The following is a 21,291-nucleotide window of genomic DNA, read 5'->3' as shown; positions in this document are numbered from 1 at the left end:
TGTCAGGAGTAAGACAAATTTTAGAAGTGAAATTGCTGGTTTATTGGCTGTATATTTTTAACTGTTCTGTGCTTAGATGACAGGTTAAGTAAGTAAAATTACCTTTACTTTATTAAAAATTTGTTTCTGAATTGCCTAAATTTTAAAATTTAAATCTACAAAATGATGAATTTTACATGACAATATACATTAATATAAACATAAATATTAAAAAAACATGACCCAAACTTTATCTTTTATATCGGAAAGTGGAAAACATGAGTTTGATCTTTGTTTTCAAGGGTTGGCAAATTTCTTGGAATTTTAGAGAACTGGAAAAATTCTGGAAATTTACACTGGTCTTTAATCAACTCTCTGGCTTTTACATTTTCTAGCCAATTGCTTTTGCTTAGGTCCTGATTCTTTAAAGTCATCTTCATTCACTCCTTGACAGGAGTTGGTCAAACACTTTGTTGAAAGAAAAGCACTTCGTGTCTGTAATTGCCTTGATCTAGTTTGATGTGTAAAACATGGTAGGGGTTAAGCAGCATTGGGAATTTCTTCAATAACTCAACCGAAAAACATTTGTATTTGTCTGTTCTTTGTGAGAACCATCTCGGCGGCAGGGGGGAGATTCTTTAAGGATCCAGGGGGTCCTGTAAAACTAAAAAGCAAGAGCTGTAAGTTTTGACAGCAAGAACTCAAGGAGTAGGATTGAGAACAAATGGAATGACACGGCACACTGATTTTCAACAGATTTCATTTACCATTTCACTCCTCAATTGTATGCCTACTACATAGTGTCCTGGTTGCCAACCCTTTGGCATGGTTATCTCTGAATGAAGAGAGGTCATTGCTGGGCATCTATTTTTCTCTCTTGGCATTCTTTTGAGCATCATCAGTCACTTTCACAGGTGTGGAATAGTTAGGTCTCAAGTCTAGCCATGCCCACTGGAGAGGAAAAGCTGCTTAGAAGATTGACTTAGGTGCAGTCTTGCTTGAGGTTCAGACTCGGGTCAAATTTGATTCTGGAATAGGCGCAGCATTAACAGCCACTGCCCGTGGAAGAAAACCACAAATCTTGTGGGAAATAGCAAGGATATAGAATCTGGGGGAGTGGGTGAATGGTCAGTGAGGCGAGAGAAAGCTCAGAAATAGATAGTGTAGATGTGCATTCCATATAAGCAAAGTCCTAGGAGACAGCAAGTGAGGACTAGAGAGAGAGTACAGCAGGTAGGGTGCTTGCTTTGCACTTGGCAGACCCAGGCTCGATCCCTGAAACCCTAAGTAGACCCCTGAGCTCGCCAAGAGTGATTCATGAGCGCAAAGCCAGAAGTAAACCCTGAGCACTGTGGGTGTGGCCCATAAACAACAAATTTTTTTTTTAAGGAAGAAGACAGCAAGTGGGTATGGCAAATTTGAGTAAGGATTCAAGTCCTAGGAATCAGTTATGGTGCCTACAGTTTAGAGGAAAGGAAGGAAAATCAAAGCAGATATCTCGAGCAGGCACCAGTAATGTCTCCATTGTGAGACTTCTTGTTACTGTTTTTGGCATATTGAATACGTCCTGGGGAGCTTGCCAGGCTTTGCCCTGAGGTTGAGATACTCTTGGTAGCTTGCCGGGCTCTCCGAGAGGGCCAGAGGAATCTAACTTGGGTCAGCCCCGTCGGCCATGTGCAAGGCAAACGCCCTACCCACTGTGCTATCGCTCTCACCTGCATGGCAAAGCCTGACAAGCCACCTGTGATGTATTCGATATGCCAAACACAGTAACAACAAGTCTCACAATGGAGACGTTACTGGCCCGCTCAAGTAACTCGATGAACAATAGGAGGACAGTGCTACAGTGCTATTGTGTATTATTGTGTATTATTATTATTATTATTATTATTATTATTATTATTATCTGCCTGGTGAGCCTCAGCATTTGAGTCGGAGAACCCTGCTCTGCTGGGCAACTCCGGGCATATTGAGGAACCATTAACATCAAACCTATATTTTATGTATATATAGCATTGCACAAATTGTTTTTTATATGTGTGTTTTTTTTATTCCTATAAGATTCTTTTTTTTTTCTCTTTGGGTTACACCCCGTGATGCACAGGGATTACTCCTGGCTCTGCACTCAGGAATTACTCCTGGCAGTATGGGATGCTGGGAATCGAACCCGGGTCGGCCACATGCAAGGCAAATGCCCTACCCATTGTACTACAGCTCCAGCCCCATTCCTATAAGATTTTGTGAATTCAGGTAAAGCTGTTACCTTCGTTTTCAGTGCAGTTAGGAGCTTCACACTTTGGATGATTCTTGCTTCCTTCACGCATCATCTGACAGTACCCCCTCCCTGTGGGGCTGAAGGGCAGGAAGAAGGGCTGACACTGTCTGGCTTCGCCCTGACCATGGTCTATGTCATTGCCTCCCTGCCGGTGCCAACAGAGCTCTTGCTTTGTTGGCACTGAGAGCTACACTAAAGAGGGAGGACAGGAGGTACTGGGGTCACTGTGACTCGAGGTAAGAGGCTATTATTCATGATTCCTGCATTTTGTGTGGGTGCAGTGGGATTATGCCAGTGCTGTTCCAGGGCCCTGTAAGTGAAACATATATAACGGGCCTAAGCTCAAGCCTGGCAGTTCTTGGGCACTGGAGATGGGAAAGCTGTGTCTATGGGTCGGTGAGTGTGATCACCACAATTTTGCTCAGACCAGAAGGTTCTAGGCTTCCTGTGTTAGTTGTCTCTCCAGTGCTGAGAAGCAGCCTGGGACCCAGGGTTCTGGGTTAAGGGAGAAACAAGATGGGGCCTAGGGGAGATTGAGAAAAACTGGGGAGGAGAAATTGGAGGAACAGGTCTCAGATCACAGGAAATGTTTTTAATGTGTTTTGAATTCTGTCTCGGGCCCATGAAATTTGTCTCTGCTAAAAGAGTCAGAATATCAATACTTCTACATATCCAGCTGAGTTTCAGAACCATGAGCCTTGAATGCTTGTGGCCACTTCTCGAAATCATCCTTGCTTTGTGCAAAGCATGGCTGTTTACAGGTATTTTGTACGGGGTAAGCATGGAAGGAGTCTGAAGGCTGTGGTTTCAACTTGGTTCAAATGAGAGCCGAGGGGAGGGATGAGTGGAGGGTAGGTGTGGCTCCCTTTGTGTAGGTGCATGTGACCAGAGCATGCTTACGGCAGCTGTTCTCTCCCTGGAGTGGAAGCCTATCTCAGCAATTCCTCCTCCTATTTCCTGCAGGGCTGCTGCTCGTGCTGAAACACCATGATGGTAAGGACCTAGCCCCTGCCCCTGCCCCTGATCTCCGGAGACGCGATCCTCCTGGACTTCCCCCAGAGGATTTCCACCACCTGCCTGCTGTTTGTGGCACACTGTGTGTCACAGTCTATTCTGAAATAGGAAATCATAACGCACCCCCTCCCATTGTCCTAGACATCAGCAGTGAGGGAGGAAGCAGTCCTCAATGGAGTTGAGTGTGTGTGTGTTTATTGTGTGCATATATGCATGTTGTATATGTGCATGTATGTATATTGTGTCTGTATGCTGTGTGTGAATGGGTGTCGTCTGTTTTTGTGTGGTTATGTATGTGTGTATGTTGTCTGTGTATGTGTGTGGAGGGTGTGTGCAAATGTGTCGTGTGTATGTTGTGTGTGTGGCTGTTACAGATCTGTTCACAGTGTTCTGTGGAAGCTAAGTTCCCTTCTCCCTTGTCTTTGTCCACTAACGTGAGATATTTCTGTCAGGTGCAGCCCACAAACTGGTGTGTTATTTCACCAGCTGGGCCCAGAGTCGGCCTAGTCCAGCCTCGGTCTCACCCAGAGACCTGGACCCCTTTCTCTGCACTCACCTGATATTAGCCTTCGCCTCCATGAACCACAATCAGATTGTTGCTAAGAATCCCCAGGATGAGAAAATCCTCTACCCGGAGTTCAACAAGCTCAAGGAGAGGTTTGTGAGGGCTGAAATTTCCAGTTTTGTAGTTCTGAGAATTAAGCCTGCCTGCTCCCCACCCTCCCCATCCCGCTTCCTGATTTACTACCAACTTTCCTCGGATTCTCCTGGTCCCAGACCCTTAAATGGGGCTCTGGAGAATCCCTGACAAGATATCTGTGTTGCATATCTTCTTTTTTTTCTTTTTCTTTTTGGGTCACACCCTGGAGATGCTCAGGGGTTACTCCTGACTCATGCACTCCTGGTGGTGCTCTGGGGACCATATGGGATGCTGGGAAACGAACCTGGGTCGGCCATGCCCAAGGCAAATGCCCTACCCACTGTGCTATCACTCCAGCCCCCATGATGCATATCTTCTTGAGCTCTTTCTTCTTTCTGGTCTTGTGCTGCTGTGACCTCTGCCTTTAGCATCCTCTCTTCCCTTCCTGGCCCTTCAACTCACCCTTTCAGGCTGGTGGTGAGAATTTCACAGACTGATGTTATTGGTGCGCTTCAAGGTTGCATGTCACACATGCATGACAAAAGCCATCAACATGTATCACCTACAAAACCCAAGGGAGAGGTTATGTGCCCACTTTCTGTGTAACCAGAGGCCTGACCAGTGGCTGGCACTGAGTTGATGCCCTGTAGGTCCTTGCTGAGGGATTCCCTTACCAAGAACTTCTGGAGGCTTGTCGCTATGGTGATGGTTGTAGAGAATAGTTAAAAATCCCCTCTTGCAAGGTCTGAAGTGATAGTACGGTGGCAAGGGTGTTTGTCTTGCATGTGGTCAACTTGGGTTCGATCCCCGGCACCACACATGATCCCCCAAGCCTGCCAAGAATAATCCCTGAGCTCAAAACTAGGAGAAAGCCCTGAACACTGCTGGGTATACCCCCTCACTCCCCACCTAAAACTGTCACTGGGAAGTGGCTTCGTCTGTTCACTCTTCTGTCTCAAGCACCTACAGCAGTCAAGAGCACATAGTAATTGCTCAATGAATGTGTTGATTAAGAAAAATGAGTAAAGAGAAACATTTTTAGAGTACATGTTACTTTGTATGGGAACATCCAGGGGGTGTGGGAGAATTGGATGGACTTTGGATAGTCTGGGACGCTGAAGCGGTGATGACCGTGGTGATAGTTTTCTCCTCCTTTCCTTTCTTTCTCTCACTTTCTCTCTCCTCCTCTTCCCTCTCCCCTCCCTCCTGTCTCCTCTCCTCTTTGTTCCTCCACCTCTCCCCCTCTTGTTGGCTTCTCCCGCCTCATTCCTCTGCCTCCCCATCGTGCCCAAATGAATTAAGTAAAAGGGTGGTTTTTGTGATCTCCACTGGACCAAGGACGCACTCCCTGACCTTCTCTCTCACACTGTAGGAACAGGGAACTAAGAACACTGCTGTCCGTCGGGGGCTGGAACTTTGGCACGGCCAGGTGAGACTTCGTGCTCATCATCTTCTCTCAGGGCTGGGGATGAGTGCAGGTGGTGGTGAGGTGGAGGGTGGTGAGGACAGTGGAGAAGCATGTGTGGCCACGTGAACAGCTGAACTCTTGCAGACAGGTCCCAGGGGACTGGGTTCTTGTCTCTGCTACCTCCCAAGTCAGAGAGGGTAAAGAGGAGGAAGAGGCAGCCTCGGGTGAGGAAAGGGGGTTCTTTCTCAGAGAGTAGAAGGGATTTGCTCAGGACAAGAGGACTGACCCAAACCTGGGGTTGTTCGTTTTCTAAATGCAGGTGGGTGTGGAAGCAGACAATGCAGCAGCCTCAAAGGGCGGTGGGAAAGGTGGGGTGGTGGGTATGAGGCTGAGCACTGTGTCAGAGCCCATGCTCCAGCCCCAGAGTGTGCAGAGCAGGATTCTGATGGACATGAGATTCAGCAGGGCAGTGCAGAGGGCACAGCATGCGTTTATGTTTTGGCAGAAATGTCTCCCCAAGAGCATAGACCACACCTGCCTAGATTTGGGGTGTTAGATGAGAAGCTGCACAGGCTCCTCCTCTCTCTGTGTGACTTTCTGAACACTTGTTGGATGAGGGCACCACACATCACCTCTCGAATACTCACCCAGGAGAAGCTGACAAAGTGGTTGTTTGGATCTCAGATTGGCAAAAAGAAGAGAGGGAGAGGGAGGTGTGTGTGTGTGTATGTGTGTGTTAATGATTTGCATCTGACAGGGGCTAATCCTATCTCAGTGCTCAGGAGTGACTCCTGGCATTGCTTGGGGGACCATTGGTAGTGGAGGGGATGGAATAGAATTGAATCTGGGGATGTGAGGCAAGTGCCTTCACCCCTTTACTATCTCTCTGGTACCAAGAGTGAGAGGTATTAAGCGACATCCTATAGTTCACCAAGGTGTTTCTCAAATATTATCAGCTAGGAGGTGCCAAGTATCACTGAAGCTGGACGTCCTAATTGTGAATGAATCTGGTCAATTTTCTAATAGTGACGCATAGACTAGCCCAGAATTGTTCACAGTTCAACGTCAGTAAGTTAAAATTTTCCCAGTAATGTCTTCACTATGGAAGAGAAAATCAATAAAATAAACAAACTGCATCAATAACAACAAAAACCAGCAACAAGAACAAAAACCCAAGGCATAATGGGGCACCCTTTCCCAGAGCCCATGCCCCTTGTACCAAGTTAAGTAACTCAGGCCAGGCCCTGACTAACTTAAAGATCTTTCTGGAAATGCTGACTCTTAGTTCATTCCCAACCACCCATCAAGCCCCCAGCTTAGTCCAGTGGAGAAAAAAATGCCAATCAAGGTGGGTTATCAAACTGGGAGGTTTTCTACAAGAAATAGCAGAGAGGGGCTGGGGATATGGCTCACTGGTTAGCACACAGGCCTCGCATGTATGAGACTCTGGGCTGAATCTCTGGTAACTCAAGAGGGAAAAGGAAAAGGAAGAGAAGACAGAAGACAAGAATAGCAGGGAGAGGCAGCTAGAGGCAGAGACTGTGGCCAGAGGGCAGTCATGTTTTGGGTGGTCAGAGCTGTACTCCGCTCTGGGCTTGGCATAGCCCCCTGTGTTTGCTGCCGCCCGCTCTGTCTCAGCCCCCTGCTCTTGTTCTCCCTCCCACACCCCGTTCTGGGGTGCAGGCAGGAGGTCTTCGAGTTTGGAGGCTGCCTTGCTCACCCCTGTTTTGTAGGCATCTCTCCTGTCTCACGCTCTCCTTGCAGGTTCACCACCATGCTGTCCACAGTGGCCAGCCGGAAAGCGTTCGTTGACTCAGCCATCTTCTTCCTGAGGACACACGGCTTTGATGGCCTGGACCTCTTCTTCCTGTACCCTGGGCTCAGAGGCAGCCCTGTACAAGACCGCTGGACCTTCACTCTCTTAATTAAAGTAATGCAGGTCCACAGTTCTGGCGTGCAAGGAAAGATTATGTAGGTTCATGCTGGGCTTGGGGCACAGAAGCACCTGAGGTGGTGGACAGAGGCAGTGGCAGAAGGTCCTTTGACTGCTGTCACCTTAGAGGTGCTGCCCAGGAGTTCTGTGCTCGTTCCCCCATCAGCATCTGGCTCTCCAGTCTACGCCGGCTTTTCTAAGCAGCTCCAGAGTTCCCCCAGTGGGGCAGGCAGTTTCCATCCTGAGCTGTTAAATCACTGACCACAGGAGCTTCTGGCCCCGCCTTCAACTCACCAGGGTGTCCCCAGAGCTAGTCCTATCCTCCCCAGCCTCACCTGGTTCTCCTGTCCCTTTCTTCCCAGGAGCTGCTGGTCGCCTTCCAGAAGGAGGCGCTGCTCACCGCGCGGCCAAGGTTGCTGCTCTCTGCGGCAGTGTCTGGGAACCTACGCATCATCCAGACTTCTTACGAAGTGCCTCAGTTGGGAGGGTGAGTGAGAGCGTCAGAGCAGGGCAGGTTCCTCCCAGATCTCTGATCCTGTTGCTGGCCCTGAACGCTCCACAGATCCATCTACCCCATGCATGAGCATTTTAGGGATAGGAGCAAGAAGGAGCTCAGGGCTGGAGTGATTGCTGCCTGGGGTAGAGCACAAAATTTGTAAGCAGGAGATCCAGGTTCCAACAAGCACGGCCAGGAGTGAGCCCCTGTGTACCCCTGGGTATGGCTTCAAATGGCTTCAAACCTCACAAAAAAGAACTAGTTCCATTATTCCAAGCTTCCTTTCTTCCTTCCTTCCTTCCTTCCTTCCTTCCTTCCTTCCTTCCTTCCTTCCTTCCTTCTCTCGCTATTTCTTTGAGAATAGGGAGGGATGCAATCTAAGACACTATTCTCTGGGATTGCTCTGGACTTGGCCACCACCAGTCATTAACATATCCTGCGAGGCAGCCAGCCAGCCTCAGAGAGGTGATGCTTCACATACAACAGCCACAGAAATAAAGAGCTAGTACAGGGCATAAAGTACCTGCCTTGTACCCAACAGAGCCACACTTCAGTGTTAGACACTATATGTGGTCCCCTGAGAATCACTAGGAATGACCTCTGAGCACAAAGTCAGGAGTAAGCCCTAAGCACCCCCAGATGTGGCCCCCAACCAAAACTTAAATGGATTGCTCCAACCTGTTTTCAGAGCACAGGTTTCCATGTTAAAATCTCAAAGTCAAAGAATGTCTGGAACTGCGTTAACTTTGCTAGACCTCAGGAACCAGGTATTTCTGGAAAATAAAGCCAAGAAAACCAAGCTGCAGATCAGAGGTTGAGGATTGGGTCTGCGTCTGATTGAGTCTGACAGAGGTTTCCATGTGCGAGGAGGGGTAGAGACTCCTTGTGACTGAGCTGGGTAATGTTGGGTTTACTCCCAGGCCACAAGGGCAGAGTCCTCCTGTATTAGCTGCCCTGACTGTCTTCTTTTCTTCAGTCCTTAGGGCACTGACTAGCTTAACTACCTGATTAAATTAGGTAGTCCTTATAAATAACCATTCACTGCTGGGACCCCATAAAGTGCTCCATAACCTTCCTCCTCAGGGAAGCTTTCTGGAAGAGATGAGAATCACTGGTCTTTGAAGGGTTATAAAGTGACTCACTATTTTGGGGGGTAGGACTATCACTTATTAAAAATTTTAAAAATCGCATCACCACAGTTACCAAGTAATTTGTCATTCAACTTCAGGTATACAGTGTTCCAACACCAATTCCTTCACCAGTGTCCACTGGTCTCTACCAATGTCCCCACTTCCTCTCCCACTGCCCAGGAGGCTCTTACCTCTTTGTCAGGCACTTTTATCTTTTTATTTTTTCCTTTTAGGCACTTTGGTTTGAGATACTGCTACTGATAGGAAACCCTAAATGTCGCTTTACCTCCTGTCAGCACCCAGCCCTCATCTGTAGGATCTGTCGGGGGTGGGGGAGGTAAAGAGGTAGGTCAGTGACTTGCTTTTAGGCTCAAGGCTTATTCTTGACTCTGCACTCAGGGGTCACTCTTGGTAGTCTTGGGAGACCTTATGTATGGGGTGCTGGGGATCAAACTCGGGTCAGCTGTATGCAAGGCAAGCATCCTCCACTGTACTATCACTCTGGTCCCTACTGTTTTATTCTCAACAGAACTTTGCAGGTCTTTGCTAGCTTGGCCCTCAGCCCTGAAGACCTTGGCTCCCATCCTCCTAGAGCAAGCAGTAGCTGAATGCTCCATGAATCTTGTAGAGCATAGTCCCACACACAGGTCCCTAGCCAGTAGTTTGTCCAGGGGTGGTGCAGCCTGGGCAACCCCTGTGGCAGGAAGGGTAGGCAGGCCTGGGGCCGGGGTCATCAGTAAGTCATGCCCTTCTTCTGCCCTCTGCCTTGGGCCCCTGACAGACTCCTGGATTTCATCAACATCTTGTCTTATGACTTCCATGGAAGCTGGGAAAAGTTTACAGGACACAACAGCCCCCTGTTTTCTCTGCCTGATGACTTCAAATCTTCGGTAAGGAAAAGCAAGTACTCGGGCAGGCAGAGCAGACATTGCTTCCCAGGGCCCCACACGTTGGCTGTGCTAATGAGGACTTGTGTTTCCCACCTGCAGGCATACGCCATGATTTACTGGCAAAAGCTTGGGGTACCCCCAGAGAAGCTCATCATGGGAGTCCCCACCTATGGACGGACTTTTCAGCTCCTCAGCACCTCAAAGAATGGGTTGCAGGCCCAAAGTGTGGGACCTGCACCTGCAGGGAAGTACACCCAGCAAGCTGGCCTCTTGGCTTATTATGAGGTGATGGTCCAAGAGGCCTCTGTCTCCCATTCAGGGCTCCCTGACCACAGCAGAGCCAAGAGAGAGAATAAGGGACAAAAACAAAGGTGGAAAGTGGACAGAGAGTTTATTGGGGCAGAGAAGGGCCACTTTCTGGTATATTGTCTTTCCTTTCGGGGAAGTTCTGGGAGTCCCTTGTAAAGGACATAGGTTGGGTTGTGCTAGATAAATGGTAAGCAACCCTTCAAAAAGATATACATATTCTACAAGTCAATCGTCCCAGGCAAGGGGCAGTGGATACAAAGGCATAAGGTGTGTGGAGATGCCAGTGTCAGTTCTTCTGTAACTGACAACTCTTTGGTGGCTGCTGTGTGCTGATTTGACGGATTTCCACTAACCCAGTGAAGCATGGCTATGAATGACGGCATAGTTAAATGTAGTGGTTTCTGGTGTGAGGGCACACCCAGCGGTGCTCAGGGGTTACTGTTCACTCTGCACTCAGGAATCACATTCCTGGCAGGCTTGGGGGACCAGATGGGATTCTGGGGACTGAACCCACGTCTGCCACATCCAAGGCAAGCACCCTAACCATTGTACTGTAGCTTTAGTTCCAAGTTAATGTCCTTTAAAAAAATTTTTTTTGCCACACCCAGTGGTGTTCAGGGCTGACTCCTGACTCTGTACTGAGCTCTGGGGACCTGATTGGGTGCCAAGGGTTGTACAACAATTGGGCACGTGTAATGCCCTATTCATTGTACCATTGCTCTGGCCCATAAAATTTGTTTTAAAAATGTATTTGCTGCTGGGAATGGAACCCAGAACCTCATGCATGTGAACTATCTAGTGTCCACCACAACTAAGTCCTTGGCAGGAAATGGTGTTCTTGAAAGTTTTTCTAGGTCAAAGAGGTTTTGATAGAAGCTGTACAACAACCTAACAGCTATCAACTTTATAACCCAGTTTGAAGGCTTCTACTTCTTAGCAGCTGGTGGCATCTCATCGTATGCTGGGGACCCCGGCAATGCTCAGTTGATTCTAACAGCCCAGGTCTCCCTGCCTTTGAGATCTTGACATTTATTAGCGGTTCAAAGCTCCTTTGTCTGTGCTTGATTCCGGGCACCACCACAAACAATCAAGCAATGATTACAACAATAGAAGTTTGTTGCTACCTCAATTGGGTAACTGAGGTTGATTCCTAATGAACAGAAGAGACATTTATGAAAACTGTAAGCAAAACAAAGTAAACCTATTCTGGTCTATTGTTAGGCATGTTACTGTAAGCACTGGGTGTTATTATTATCTACCAGACCCTGATTGTTCTTTAAAGATGCCTGACACCTGCTCCTCATGGACCTACTCCCCCTATTGTGGCCATTCACAGGAGGGATGTGTGCCAGGAGTCATTCAGAGGGGAGAGGAGGTATTTTTTTTGAGTGGCCTTCTAACTTGTTCCTGGTGCTACCCTAAACTCTCTAGTGAGGGAATTTTATTTCCAGGCAAGGAGTTGGGTGTTCCTCCGACCCCTGCCCTTCAGTAACCTGCTGGCCTTCCTGTCAGATTTGCTCTTTTGTCCAGAAAGCGAAGAAGCGCTGGATCCATGATCAGTATGTGCCATATGCCTACGAGGAGCGGAACTGGGTTGGCTATGATGATGCCATCAGCTTCAGTTACAAGGTCAGGCCTTGGCCCTGTTTTACTCTACATCATTGTTTCCTTGGTGGCTTCTAGCTCAGTGTTTTCTGACCCTGCTCCCGAATCCCCTAAGAAATGTGGCAAATGAATATATTCTTGTTTTTGGCACCTTAATATTCAGTAGATCTTGGAAAGATTTTTGGAAACTGCTTTGGTACCATCTTATATGATCCTGCTATGACAGCTGTGGCACTGTTTTTGCCCCAAGGGCCATGGAGGTGCAAGCATGAGGCAACAAGGTCAGCACCAGAGTGGCTGGAAGAAGAGGCAGTTTATGAATGAGTTGTGGTCAGCGCTTAGCAACAACCTGCATATTGGGCTTACAAACAGAGGGGACACGGTCTTTCCTACTGTAGATACTGTGGAAGTGGCAGTGTTTGTTCTTTGGGTGAAGTTTGGGATAGGAAGCAAAAAAAAAAAGACAAGAATTCTTGGAATCACTAGGTACTTACTCTGTGCCAGCAGTAGAGTGTGGTTTTGCATGAGGGACAGTCACTGTGCTGTGCAGAGCCAGGGGGGTTGCCTCTTCCCTCTCCTAAGCTCACTCTCTCATTTTTATTGAGGGCTAAAGACCACAGAGGCTGCTGCTGTAACTGGACTCTTTTCTTGACTGCTAGGCCTTCTCATTAAATCTCCTCCTCAATTAAGTGAATTGCTGACACTTTACTTTTTAAGAGAATAAACACATTGTCTTTTCCATTTTTAAAAAATGTCTTCATGGGGCTGGAGTGATAGCACAGCAGGTAGGGCGTTTGCCTTGCACGCAACCAACATGGCCGAGACAGGTTCGATTCCCAGCATCCCATATGGTCCCCTGAGCACTGCCAGGAGTAATTCCTGAGTGCATGAGCCAGGAGTAACCCCTGAGCATTGCCAGGTGTCACCCAAAAAGCAAAAAAAAAAAAAAGTCTTCATTATCTTGTGCCTGTTGGTGGAAAGAGGAATGATTTGGTTAGTGGTAATTTAATTGATACATAACAAGGTATTATATCTAAGGCAATTTATATGTACAATTTGTTTTTGTTTTTTTATTTTTGTTTTTGGCCCACACCCAGCAATGCTCAGGGTTTGCTCCTGGTTCTGCACTCAGATATTATTCCTGCCTGTTCTCAGGGGACCATATGATGCCAAGGAATGAACCGTGGTCAACCACATGCAAGGCAAATGGTCTGGCCCCACAGTGTTTTAAAAATGTGTAATATAGCATTATATATATGCATATATATACATATTCAGGTTTATATCATCAAGTTTCTATATATATGTATTGCAAAATGATCACCATATATCACTATCATTATTTTTCCATCATCCTTGATAGAGATTACTGGCAGGACTATTAGGTCCTTAGGGCTTGCCTTGTGCCTTACCAGGCTTATATTCCTGACTGCTAGGCCTTCTCATTAAATTTCCTCCTCAATTAAGTGAATTGCTGATACTTTACTTTTTAAGTAAATGTGTAATATAGCAGTCCCCTGACCACTGCCAGGACTGATCCCTGAGCATAGTGCTAGGAGTAAGCCCTGAACACAGCTGGGTATGGCTCAACCTTATCCTCTCTCCCCCTGCAAAGCAAGCAAACAAACAAACAAACAAATAGGACCCGGCTTTGAGTATGACAATTTGTTATATCTCAGGCTTAAAAATCACAGACAAAGTACAATATTATTGCTCTATGTCTTCTTTAAGGTGTCACTTTGATTGTTTTGTTTTATTTATTTATTTTTTAAAATTTTGAGCCATACCTGGCTGTGCTCAGGCTTACTCCTGGCACTATACAGGGAATCACTCCTGGTAGACTCATGAGACCATATGTGGTGCTTAGGATCAAACCCGGATCTGCTGTGTATAAGGCAAGCACCAGCCACTGTACTATCTCTTTGGCCCCCATAGTGTCATTTTGAGATAAGTATGTAATTTTTAAATGAAAATAAGCATAATTTTATTTAGTTTATTTAATATGTTAATGGTGATTAGCAGACAGAGAAGCCTAGAGAGACAATACTTAACATTTAGGAACATTCACTATGTGTTAGGAAGGAAATTCAATTAGGAAATCCAAAATATTTTTTTTCTTTTTGGGTCACACCAAATGATGCTCAGGGGTTACTCCTGGCTCTTCACTCAGGAATTACTCCTGGAGGTGCTGGGGAGCGAATGAGATGCGAGGGAGCGAACCTGGGTCAGCTATGTGCAAGGCAAACGCCCTGCCCGCTGTGCTTGGGCACTGAAAATCCAAAAGTTTTTATTTTCAAATTATGGCTTTATTACTATATGTGTATTATAAGTAAGTGAGCTGGTTAAAATCAAATAAATTTTTGTAGATCACTAAGGCATAAATAAAAAACATTATTTAAAATTGTTACATATTTATGTAATAATATTGATTATATAATATGTATGATATGATATATCATAAATAATTACATGTTTATGACATAATAATGCTTCTACATGATGCAGGCATATCATGTGTAAAGCAGCGATAACTTTTTCATAGGCTAGTGGGGAATTTCTGTGGATTGACACTGGTCCATGGAAATTGGCAGTTGCTCAAGTTATTCAGCGAAAATCACTAATAAAAAGCTTTACCCATTTTTAAGTAACAATTCAACGGCATTAAAGACATTCACACTGTTGTATGACTATTACTCCTTCCATCTTCAGAAATTTTTCAGCTTTTAAGTTAAAATTGCATGCTCATTTAACAAAGCCCCATCCCTCCCCACTAATCACCATCTACCCTTCATCACTATGAATTCGAAAACTCCAAGTACCTCATGTGTGTGTGTGTGGAATCAGACAAAATGTGTACTTTAGGGTTGATTATATTCCACTTATTCCAGTCTTCTAAGCCCCATTCATGTTGTAGCATGTAAGTGTGGGAGGATTCTTTTGACCTTTAAAATGTTGAAAATGTTATTATTAACTTTGTCATAGATGAAGCAAGGAAGGCACACAAGGTTTATATAATTTTTGCAAGATCTCATGGCTCCTGAGGGGTTCAGAGGCTAGATTCAGACGTGGGCTGTATTCCTAACCTGAGGGTTTATCTTCTGCATTTCACTTGCCTTTGTGCCTACTCTGGTGGATGGGCAATACAGTAGGTTGACAAATTGCCATTTTATAGGCATTGTTCATAAGAAGACAGCATTTTGGGGGAGCCATGGTGTGGACCTTGGACCTGGATGACGTTAAGGGCACTTTCTGTGGTACTGGCCCTTTTCCTCTTGTGTACACCTTGCATCGTCTCCTGGTGCAGACTGGTAAGGAGCTATTTATAATTGCTTGGAAGCTGGGATGGGGAGTTGCCTAACAAGGCAGTAGGTGGGTTCCTTTAGTTAGATTTAAAGGCTTTGGTGAGGTCACATACACTGAGGGAAGAAAATAAACTTTGCTGTCACTCTAGCCTGCTTTACCTTTGGTTTGAATGTCCATTCCATTAAACCTCCCTGAGATCTGTTTCCTCTGCCTGTAAAATGGGAGTGACCCTTGTGTTTGTAATATATGAGATATGGAATGAAAACCTTTGTTTCATAGTTCTGACTCAATATATATGAGCTTTTAATTTTTTTTTAGTTTCCTATTCTTGGAATAAGGGCCAGAAAAAGAAAGTTTAAAAAATCTGTGATAGGTTAAGATTACCCTAGCATTAAGAGCTGGAACCTGGCATACTAGGGCAGGAACATCATTAGGGGATGGTTCAGAATCATCATTTTTTTAAATTTTATTTTTTTTATTTAAGCACCCTGATTTACGAAGTTATTCATAGCTGAGTTTTAGGCTTACAGTGTTCCAGCTCTAAATCCACCAGCAGTGTCAATTTCCCCCAGGGTCTCCAGATTTCCTCCTACCGCCCCAGTCTGCCTCCTTGACAGGCCCATTTTTTAAATTTTGGTTGTTGTGGTTTGAATTTCCTACTTTCAGTGCAGTGTGGATATATAGATATACCAAACTATAGAGGTATGGTTTGCTGCAGGTTGACTTTAGGTTGACCTTGCGACCACTCACAGGGTTGGAGTGATAGCACAGTGGGTAGGGCATTTGCCTTGTATGTGGCTGACCTGGGTTCGATTCCTTTGTCCCTCTCGGAGAGCCTGGCATGCTACCAAGAGTATCCTGCCTGCATGGCAAAACCTGGCAAGCTACCCATGACGTATTCGATATGCCAAAAACAGTAACAAGGGGGCTGGAGCAATAGCACAGCGGGTAGGGCGTTTGCCTTGCACGCAGCCGAGTTCAATTCCCAGCATCCCATATGGTTCCCCAAGCACAGCTAGGAGTAATTCCTGAGTGCATGAGCCAGGAGTAACCCCTGTGCATCGCTGGGTGTGACCCAAAAAGCAAATAAATAAATAAATAAATAAAATCCCCAAAAACAAAAATACGTAACAAAAAGTCTCACAATGGAGACATTACTGGTGTCCGCTTGAGCAAATCAATAAACAACAGGATGACAGTGCTACAGTGCAGTACTACCACTCCCTATGCCACTGATGTACTGAGGTCCTTGACCCCTGACCTCAGTTAATCACTGTTTGTCTCTTCTCACTTACCCCCCTCAATTTCTTTCCTTCTCTGTCATTTTTATTTTCTGATATCAAGGGTGACTTAAGCATCTCCTTTTACTGTATTGTGTTCCATCATCCAGTTATTCTTTTTTTTGAGGGGGGGAGGGGTCACACCCAATGATGCTAAAGGGTTACTCTTGGCTCTGCGCTCAGGAATTACTCCTGGTGATGCTTGGGGTATCATATGGGATGCTGTGGATTGAACCCACATCAGTCATGTTCAAAGCAAACACCCTACTCAGTGTACTATCTCCCTGGCTCCCTCATCCAGTTACTCTACATGCCACAGATAAGTGAGATCATCCTGTATGTGTCCTTCTTCTTCTGTCTTATCTTCTAATTCCAACCAAGTTGAAATGAGTTTCATGATTTCATTGCTTTTTGCAGCTGTGTATTTAGAATACCGATAAATGCTTGTCAGGATGGAGATGGAACTCCATTCATTGCTTCCCAGAAAGCTCTCCAGGGCTTCCCCCTTTGTCTTGAGCATTGCTCCTTATGCTTCCTATAATAAGGGACTCAGAGACTTTTAAAAAATGATTTAACAAGTGAGGAATAAGGATGTGAGGTCTTGTTGCAAACACACAGTGAGATATCAAAGTGAGAGCTTCTGTCCAGAAAAGGTCGAATGCCTCCTTGCAGCCTCCCCCCAGAAATGGAGCAAATGCAAAGATGACCTGGTGCTAACATGGTGAGGTGGGAGATGAGGGTGTCTCTGTGGAGAGTGTTTCATTTATATCTTCAAGTGAGACCATTAGGAAAGGCCCCAGTCCTGGATTTGGGGAACAGGTAATTCTTTATCCCCACAGTGGTGCTAGTCCTACCAGCAGTTAATAAACTGGGAAGGAAAAATGGGGACTTCACCTCTTTCTGATGATTTCCTCTAGAGTTCAGCTCAACTCCCTCACCTAGCTCTTGGCTCTCATCTGCCATGGATCCTTCAGAAACTCTCCCTGCAAGATCCTATGCCACCAGTACTTTGGGTATTTTGCTCCCAGGAAAAACAGTTACTGCCACCATCCCCTACAGAAAGTCTGAGAATATAGCAACAATCTCCAGTGATGGGGCTGTGACTCCTACAATGGAAGATTACACTGAAACTCCAGAAGGGGAGACTGGGATCCCCGGAGAGAACATGACTCCACAAGATGTCCAGTATTTGCCTTATGAAGAGATGAATATGTACTTCAGAGATTAATGAGGCCACATGAAGGGAAGACAGGTGGACAATGACTCTGCTGAATTGCTTTTGTCTTCAGATGGAAGCAGAAAACAGGTTTCTGTCCTTGGCCCTGTCCTGTCACTCTCTTCATGCTTTTGACAACCTTTCTGTTCCCATTCCTTAGTCAACCCTCCTAACGAGTCCTCATTCTCTGCAGAAAGAGAACCCAGGAGACTATTGTAAATCCAGATAGAAAGGAGTTCATCAATTAAATGGTAAATGCAATCATCCATCTGAGTTCTCTGAAGTTCTTTTCTTGGTATAAACTCTGTTGCCCCACTGTCAGTGCCTCCACCTCAAGAGCATTTTCTCCTGTGATTGTTTTGGAAAGAGGGAGTATGTGTCTCATCCAGGCTGATGTTTCCTAGAGTGGATTATGTTCTTCCCTTCTTCCCTTACTTCCCTGTGAGTCAGAATCACATCTCTTTTCTAGACACTTCCACAGTCCTCAAAGGAGGCTTATGAAAATATGTCTGGGGTGCTGACCATGAGTCTTCTAATTGTGTTCTCTATATTAGACAACCCAACTATTATTTTTCCCAAAAGAAGTAACTGAGGGAAAGGCAAAACACATTTTTGTGTCTTACCTGCATTTCTCATCGGTCTATTCCAGAAACACCAATTCTCACACTCTATTCCAATCAACCTCCAAAATGTTTTCCTGGCCACAATCAATCCTCTTATGCTACTATAGGTAGCATATAGGTACAATTCCTACCCCTTCCCCTTGTAGGAGACAAAAATACTCAAAGAGAGTTTAACGTTTATCACTAATGGCATCTTTTATTTAGCAACTACAACTCAATAGTTTCAAGTTAAAGTGCCCACAGGACCAGCACATGATAAAAACAGGGGAAGGGTATATCCACACAAATGTAGCCACAGAGCTACAGCACCCTATTACCACAACATTAATCAAAACTCAGTTCAGCTGCACCATGACTAACTCCCCCAAAACTCAATGGCCTCTAACACAGTTATTTGTTTTGCTCATACTCATAAAGATTGTCAATTTAGGATGGACTCTACTAAATAATTCTTATGGTCTTGACTGATCTTGGCTGGGATAACACAGGCATTTATAAAACAAATGCCATAGGGATCCATAGAAAGTCTGAAAATAAGATTATTCTATTTAGATTCTATGCATGAGAACTTTCATTCTTTAAATTGGTTAGTTCACAGGACAGTGACCTTATCATTCATTGCTGGAAAGCAAAAGAGAAAGCTCCATTGGGCAATTAACCCTTAGGTTGCTACTTACGTTGTATTTATTATTATTGCCCATTGGTCAAAATAAGTCAAACGAACAAGTCAAATATTAGAGTGGTGGGGTGCAGCCAGGAGACTTGGAAACACAGTGACTGTTACACATCCAGGACTGATGGCTCAAGAGTATGCATGCAATTAATCATTTGGGAGATACCATCTATGCGGGTCACAGACTGATGGTCATAAAACAAAGTTTATTCGAGGAGAACAATGATTATATAGGGGCAGACAGGAATGCATTGCATGAGGAGATGGGAAGATAAAGGTGAACTCTATGGTTACATGGGCTAGATGGGACTGATGCCACAAGGTGGCATGGAGTTTCTATGATCTAATGCAGAGGCCGAACAGGAAGACTTACAGATATCACAGGTGTCAGGTCCCCATGTCTCGAGCCCAGGCTGCTGGCATTTGCAAGGCCATCAAGCCATGCTAATGTTTGGGGAAGGCTGGTTCCCCTGAAAACAGCTCTGCCCACATTAATACAGGGACTCCGGGCCTTCCCCCACAAGCCCAGCAGCCTAAATGGTCAAGGAGTTGTGCCAGTAAGAACTCCAATAGTAGGAAATGACCCAAATAGATAAAGGAGGAAAATCAAGTTTGATAATAATCCTGTTATAATACACACTCAATGTCCCAGTATTTAGGAGTGTGTGTGTGTGTGTGTGTGTGTGTGTGCGCGCGGGTGTGTGTGTGTGCATGCGCATGTGCATACGTGTGCAGTTAAGAGACATGTATTGACTTCAATTCATAGGTTAATATATCTGCAGAGGATGTGCCTGTTGTTCCTCTAGCAGGGTAAGAATTGGAAAGTAATATCATAGAATTAGATTCCATCAAATACCATCAAAATAGTTTATAACACAGTGCTTGGTTATCTGAAAGATAACCAAAAAATAACTGAAAATAAGATTATCCAAGTCTCAGTGAAGAGGGGAAAAAGATCATGGTGATATGCCTAAATCCTTATGGTTTCACCAAAATCACTGTATCACCGTATCACTGTGATCCCGTTGTTCATCAATTTGCTTGAGCGGGAGCCAGTAATGTCTCATTTGTCCCTGTCACGTGCTAGTGTATCCCAATGGCATACTGGGGGCTCTTCAGGGTCAGGGGAATGAGGACCGTCATTGTTACTGTTTTTGGCATACCAAGTGCACTATAGGTAGCTTGCCTGACGCTGCTGTGCGGGCAGGATACTCTCAGTAGCTTGCTGGGCTCTCTGAGAGGGATGGAGGCTTTGGGGGCGGCCTCTAATTGCCTTTACAGGTGTTCCCAGTCTACCGAATGCAAGTTTTTGTTCGACTGGCATGTTGTAACGATCTGCACACTGACAAACGCACACCTGCCTGCATCTCTGGGCAGCGCCTGGATCATCTGTGGCCTCAGGTTGATTTCACCAAAATAATAGGAAAAGTATATAATTTCCAAGCATTTTTTTTGGAAACAAAAATTTTAAATGATCAATTCAAAATAATCCAAAAACGGGAGTAAACAGGCCCTAAAACAGGACACAATTAGAAAGTCCTAGGTAAATAGCGAGCAATTGAAAGACAAATTTATCAGTAATTACAAACAACATAATACCATAACTAAAGATAGGTTGTCATACTTCGTGAAAATCAATGACGAAGTGTCAAAAATCTAAGTTAAAATTTTATTAAAGGGCCCGCTCGAGCAAATCGACGATCAACGGGAGGGCCTTTACCTTTTTACCTTTACCATGATTTACAAACTTATTGATAGTTGAGTTTTAGACATATGATGTCCCACCACCTGTGTCAACTTCCCTCCATCAATGTTCCCAGGTTCCCTCCCATTTCCCCTCACAAACCTAAAATTTAGATAAAAGTTAAAAATAAGAGTAAATGTGTGTTATTATAAGTTCAAATAAAAAAATTTTAGCTATATTGACAAGATTGAAAAAGTATATATTTTCAGGCAAAGTGTTCTATTTGAGATAAGATCTTCCACTTTGGAGTACAAGAAAATCAATGAGAAAAATTAAAAAGAAAATCAGCGAGGGGCTGGAGTGATAGCACAGTGGATAGGGCGTTTACCTTGCATGCAGCCAACTGGGGTTCCATTCCCAGCATTCCATATGGTCCCCTGAGCACCGCCAGGGGTAATTTCTGAGTGCAGAGCCAGGAGTAACCCCTGTGCATTGCCGGGTGTGACCCAAAGAGCAAAAAGAAAAAAAAAAGAAAAAAGAAAATCAATGATCCTCCTACAACAACTAGAAATATTTCCTTAGGATATTGATGTCTGAGAGATAGTAAAGTGGGCGGGGTATTTGCCTTGCACGTGGCCAACTTGGGTTCAAGCCCCTCAGTGCCCCAAGAACCACGAATAGTGATACTTGATCATAGTGCCAGGAGCAAGCTCCGACAACTGCTGGATATGGCCCAGAAAGAAAACAAACAAATGGCTTCCCTAGCTGCTCTTTCTCCTTCAGGACATTACCAGAGCCGACATTTTTCCAGGAGGTAGAAGACTGGGTAGTTG

At 45.2% G+C, this 21,291-nt stretch overlaps 1 protein-coding gene across 1 annotated transcript; it reads left to right on the top strand.

Annotated features, from left to right (window-relative positions):
- The first annotated feature begins 2,625 nt into the window (after positions 1-2,625).
- On the top strand, positions 2,626-17,708 carry OVGP1 (oviductal glycoprotein 1). Its single transcript, XM_056123520.1, has 11 exons — positions 2,626-2,650; positions 3,218-3,247; positions 3,721-3,925; positions 5,281-5,337; positions 7,081-7,246; positions 7,612-7,736; positions 9,657-9,765; positions 9,865-10,050; positions 11,587-11,703; positions 14,852-14,987; positions 17,180-17,708. Exons 1-11 carry the CDS (start codon positions 2,626-2,628, stop codon positions 17,488-17,490), a joined length of 1,467 nt encoding a protein of 488 aa, XP_055979495.1. The 3' UTR covers positions 17,491-17,708.
- Positions 17,709-21,291: the final 3,583 nt, after the last annotated feature.

This window comes from Sorex fumeus, unplaced genomic scaffold (assembly GCF_029834395.1).
Source record: "Sorex fumeus unplaced genomic scaffold, SorFum_2.1 ptg000047l, whole genome shotgun sequence".
NCBI classification, from domain to species: Eukaryota; Metazoa; Chordata; class Mammalia; order Eulipotyphla; family Soricidae; genus Sorex; species Sorex fumeus.
This window is presented reverse-complemented; position numbering and strand designations above follow the sequence as displayed.

What these genes read in the sequence shown, in the direction of transcription:
- OVGP1 (XM_056123520.1), top strand. Translation starts at nt 2,626, where the DNA reads ATGGGAAAGCTGTGTCTATGGGTCG. An exon ending in GCCTCTTGGCTTATTATGAG is followed by an intron (nt 10,051 to 11,586) that starts GTGATGGTCCAA and finishes CCTTCCTGTCAG; the next exon opens with ATTTGCTCTTTTGTCCAGAA. An exon ending in TCGTCTCCTGGTGCAGACTG is followed by an intron (nt 14,988 to 17,179) that starts GTAAGGAGCTAT and finishes GATTTCCTCTAG; the next exon opens with AGTTCAGCTCAACTCCCTCA.